The sequence below is a fragment of the Chanos chanos genome, chromosome 15, assembly GCF_902362185.1.
Source record: "Chanos chanos chromosome 15, fChaCha1.1, whole genome shotgun sequence".
Lineage (NCBI taxonomy): Eukaryota > Metazoa > Chordata > Actinopteri > Gonorynchiformes > Chanidae > Chanos > Chanos chanos.
Genome location: NC_044509.1, coordinates 5577447 through 5582446, shown reverse-complemented (window position 1 = coordinate 5582446; position 5000 = coordinate 5577447). Strand labels below are relative to the sequence as shown.

Sequence of the window (5000 nt, the reverse complement as noted above, 5' to 3'; positions counted from 1 at the left end):
CACACACACACACGCTCGGGGTTGAGTGATGCAAGTTATTTGAGTGTGTGTGTGTGTGTGTGTGTGTGTGTGTGTGTGTGTGAGCAGGCGGGGGACGCGGTGGCTGAAACATTAGGACAGGACTGCTGTTTGTAGGGATGTTATTGTGAGTGGGCAGATGGCAGGGTAATTACAGATTCCCTGCTGCTCTGTGTGACTGCTCTTCTGCAAACTCCACACACACACACACACACACACACACACACACACACACACATATATACGCACGCACACACACACACACATGGAATGAGCTATTAAAGACATCAGCAGGAGAAGAGAACTCCCTCTGCCTTTGAGCAGAAGGAAGAGTTGAGGACCAGTGGCACCAGAGAGAGCCTTCATTTCCATCTGTCGGTTTCTTTTTCTTTCTTTCTTTCACTCTTTCTTTCTTTCTTTCTTTCTCTCTTTTTGTGTCCTATTTTTTCATTCATTTTCTGTCTTCCTTCCTGAAAACACTTCATGCCTTTTTTATGGAACATCGTTTTTTGTGTTACTTTGTAAACCATCTCTTTGCCTCTCTTGTCCCTGGACTCAGTCACACTCTGTTACTCAGACAAATTTCTCTCTAATGCTCTCTCTCTCTTTTGCACGCGTGCACACACACACACACACACACACACACACACACACTCTTTATCTCCCCCTCACATACCGTCTTTAGGCTGTGCAATCTGATTTACTGTATTTGTGAATATTTGGGGCAACAGAGGAGGTGCAAGTGATGTAAATGTTGCTAGGTGACAGCCTGCGCCATGGAGACCCATTTACTTTTCTCGTTTTTTGGAACTCAAAAGCCACAGGAGCAAAGCGCGCCTGCTGAGACGCAGAATGAACAGGAGAGAGAATAGTGTCGTCATCATGTCCTTAGCTGAGGGCAAAAACCCACACAGTGACACAGCTCTGACTCCATTACACACACACACACACACACACACACACACACACACACAGGCACGCACAAGTACATACACACACGCAGACAAACACACACACACACACACTCACAGGCACGCACAAGTATACACGCACGCACGCACGCAGACAAACACAGACACAAACACACACACACACACTGGATTGCAACTTGTGAACATATCGCTAGGTGACACAGCAAAACCTAAGTACACACACACACACACACACACACACACACTCATTTGTAAAATCATATAGCCCACTTTGACATATGTACACATACACCCCACGCACACTCTGTCCAAGAGCTACTTAACAAATACACACAACACAGATTAAAACACACATACACACTCAGACGTACAATACATGAGCAACTTAACATATACCCACAATGACATAGCACAGTCTACACACACACTTTAATGCTACTTCCCTTTTCATGAAAGAAGTTTTAGTACGGGAACTTGACGGAGTTCCCAGACTGACAAACTGTCCAGAGGTTTCTGTTCTCCACTACAGCGTCATGTCGGCAGAGACATGGAGTTTACAGCACAGATATGAGAAGTCACGTCTGATTAAAGCAAAGCATTGAGTCAGAGTTAAATCCACTGTCACCCCAGCTATATTACCGCAGCTTTAATGACTGTCCTTAATCTAGCATAACTTTATGACAAGCTCATTACAGTCAAGATGGCTGTTGTGTGTTGTGTGTTGCGACTGGCTTTGTCATTGTCGTTGTTTGGTGTATTTACGGTTGCATTATTTCATTATTGCGCCTTGGGTAAATGAATTGTCTTAATAGTGTGCAGAACCGTGAGAGTACGTTCATCTCGGCGCCCGTACCTCTAACAAACCTTCAGATGAAAAAAGTGAAGGAGGTGATCAAAGAGAAGGATGAGTTTGGGTGCCGAATCCCCAGGGTTTACTTTAAATGTCGAGAGAGTTAAGTTCGAGTTCCAGAAAGTTCCGGGAGGTGACTAAGTCATTCTGGTCGGCGGAGCAGTTGAGGACGTTCTCTTCATCTCTCGTAAAAGTCGAGCGGCTTCATTGTAGCCAATCTATATTCAGAGAGGTAATTACAACCCAGACACATGAGAGGGACTGTCTGTTTGGAGAGGAGATGAGATGGAGAGAGAGAGAGAGAGAGAGAGAGAGTGTGTGTGTGTGTGTGTGTGAGAGAGAGAGAGAGGCACGTAGATGATTTTGGAAGGGCAGAGGAGGGAAACAGTGCCACAGAGGGAGGAAGAGAAAGGAGGGGAGAGGGGGAGAGAGAGGGAGAGAGCGCTTGTTGACCTCTTGATGACCACGGTGAACTGAACTGTAGACGAGTTGTTCTTGCTCAATCCCATGTTACATCACTCAGGAGTGTGTGTCCTATTCACTCACACACACACACACACACACTCTCTCTCTCTCTCTCTATGGTAAGCTCAGGGTTAAGAACAGGGAGTTTGTGTTCAGAACCTCATTGCTTTCACTCAGACCATTGTCCACTCTCTCTGTTTCTGCCTAGTCTCTTTGTGTTTTTCACTTTCTCTCCCTCTCTCTCTCTCTCTGGTGCACACACGAACACATCCAGGTTTATATTCCCCCAGAAGGCCCTGGACATGACAGGCACCTCCTACAAGATCACCTGATGATCAGTAGAGAGGAGAGACGCTGCAAAGATTTTTCATTCAAAAAAAAAAAAGAAAAAGAAAAAGAAAAAAACAAAACAGTTTATTCAGGGCCCTGCAGACAACACTTTGATAGGCCACATGAAAGAAGACCGCAGGATATGAGCTCCTCAGTCTCTGTTTTTTTTCTAGAACAGGAGACAGGCTCTGGACGGTCTCCCAGGGCGACGATGACAGAAGACAGAGACAGAACTGACTGAGTGTAATTCACTTTTAAACGACAGTATCCCTCTGCGTGAGCGCGCCGCGCCCTGGGGCGCGCGAAGATTTATCTCTCAAAGCGCTCGTACCCCACCCGAAACTCTCCCGTCCCGTCCTTGTGCGGCGATCCGACGTCGAGATTTTCGCCCCCGCGGACGCGATGGATTTTTATTACGTGAAGCGACGAGTCATTTTTCATCTCTCCCGTTTCCTTTCTGTCCCGTTCCCACGTCTTCCGCAAAACCCTCTCCGCCTCTCCTCACCGCGTCTTCCTCTTTCCTCTCCCGTCTCGTTCATCCTTCCCTCTTTCATTCTATTTTTGTTCTCTCCTTGTGTCATCTTCTGTTTTTTTTTTTTTGGCCTACGCGCGCGGTCTGAAGCCTTCAGATACACGTTTCTTTTACATTTCTGCAACTTTTGTTTATCCGTTCGTTTTCCCCCTCCTTCGTTCCTTTTTTTTTTTTTCTTCAGTTCTGCAACCTTCTTCAGTCTCTCTCTCTCCTTTTCAAATGTCTCTCTTGCTCTCCTGTTCTCCTTCTCTGTTTCTATAATGCCAGAGTACGATTGAGTAGCATGCTATAAAAAAAAAAAAAAAAATCTCATTCTCTCTGTTTCTCCAGGCCAGCCAACTTGGTGTTTACAAAGCATTTGTCGACAACTACAAAGTTGCCGTGGAGACAGCTGAGAAATGCAAACAGGCCAACAGTCAGTTCCAGACCATCTCTGAGGTGAGTTCAAAGGTCACATGTTAGATTTATCCCGACGTCTCACTCCGGCCAGTCTCTATCCAGCTTATCAGCTAATAATAAACATTTTCTTTTACAGTATTACAAAGGTAAATTACTTAAAAATCAGCTTTATTTGTTCCATTTAGGAATTCACAAATGTTTATTTATCATAAATTCTATATGTCCTCATAGAAGTTCATTGAAATTATACAGACCATGTAAAAGTGAAGATATACACTGCTGTTGTGGACAGGTTTTCTCTCATATTGAACAGAAAATGTGTGTGAGAATGTGATCTGTTCATCTCACAGCTACACACACTATCCATCTCTCTATCCATTCTTCTATACTGGTCTACACACACTATCCATCTCTCTATCCATTCTTCTATACTGGTTTACACACACTCCACATCTCTCTATCCATTCTTCTGTACTGGTCTACACACACTCCACATCTCTCTATCCATTCTTCTGTACTGGTCTACACACACTGTCCATGTCTCTATCCATTCTTCTATACTGGTCTACACACACTGTCCATCTCTCTATCCATTCTTCTATACTGGTCTACACACACTGTCCATCTCTCTATCCATTCTTCTATACTGGTCTACACACACTGTCCATCTCTCTATCCATTCTTCTATACTGGTTTATGTTATTACAGACAGAGTGAATCCTGCAAGACTCTGACTTTCCTTCAGACAGGAGCTGTGTGTGTGTGTGTGTGTGTGTTTGTGTGTGTTTATTGGACGAGGAGCAGAGTGAATTGTACTGTAATAGCAGCTCATTAAAAGGGTGAGGTTTTTGTCTAGTCATAAATGGGTCCTTGTGTTTTTTTTATTCTCTTTGTCTTGAAGGTTGTGTCATACACACTGTGTCTGTAATCATAGTCCAAGACAGTTTAACTCATAACTGACCCTCTCTGTCCACAGAACCTCAAAGTCAAAGGCCCCAAAGACTCCAAAGACTGCCCCACTACTAGCACCATGGAGTGTAAGCATGGGGTTTTTTTCTTCTGTGTGTGTGTGTGTTTCTGTATGACTGTGTGTGTGAGAGAGAGAGAGAGATGGGGGGGGGGGGGGGGCGGTAGAGTGCAGGCCAGGGAGGTTAGATTTGTGTACTATAGTTCTTAAACACGGAGGCTCAGAGCCTAATTGTGTATGCAGCAGCTACAGTCTCTGTTTCTTTGTGTGTGTGTGTGAGAGAGAGAGAGAGAGAGAGAGAGAGGGGCTTGCTTATTCTCTCTGGCAGTCTTGAAGTGCGAGTGGGAGAGCGTGTGTGTGTGTGTGTGCGCGCATGTGAAAATGCTTGCCTCCCCTCTCTCTCTCTCTCTCTCTCTGGCTGGCTTTGGTTGCGGGAGGTTGGTTGAAGGGGATGGCAGAGAGAGAGAGAGAGAGAGAGAAAGGGGGAGGTAAAGAGAGGGAGAAGCA

The 5000-nt window shown here is 45.2% G+C and overlaps 1 protein-coding gene across 3 annotated transcripts in view; it reads left to right on the top strand.

Moving 5' to 3' along the window:
- The window catches only part of abr (ABR activator of RhoGEF and GTPase), a 144617-nt gene that overhangs the window by 63643 nt on the left and 75974 nt on the right, over nucleotides 1–5000 (top strand). For all 3 annotated transcript variants that reach the window (XM_030792128.1, XM_030792126.1, XM_030792129.1), the window contains 2 exons: nucleotides 3458–3565; nucleotides 4503–4563. In XM_030792128.1, the coding sequence (XP_030647988.1) occupies nucleotides 3458–3565; nucleotides 4503–4563 (169 nt within the window). The remainder of the gene's footprint in view (nucleotides 1–3457; nucleotides 3566–4502; nucleotides 4564–5000) is intronic.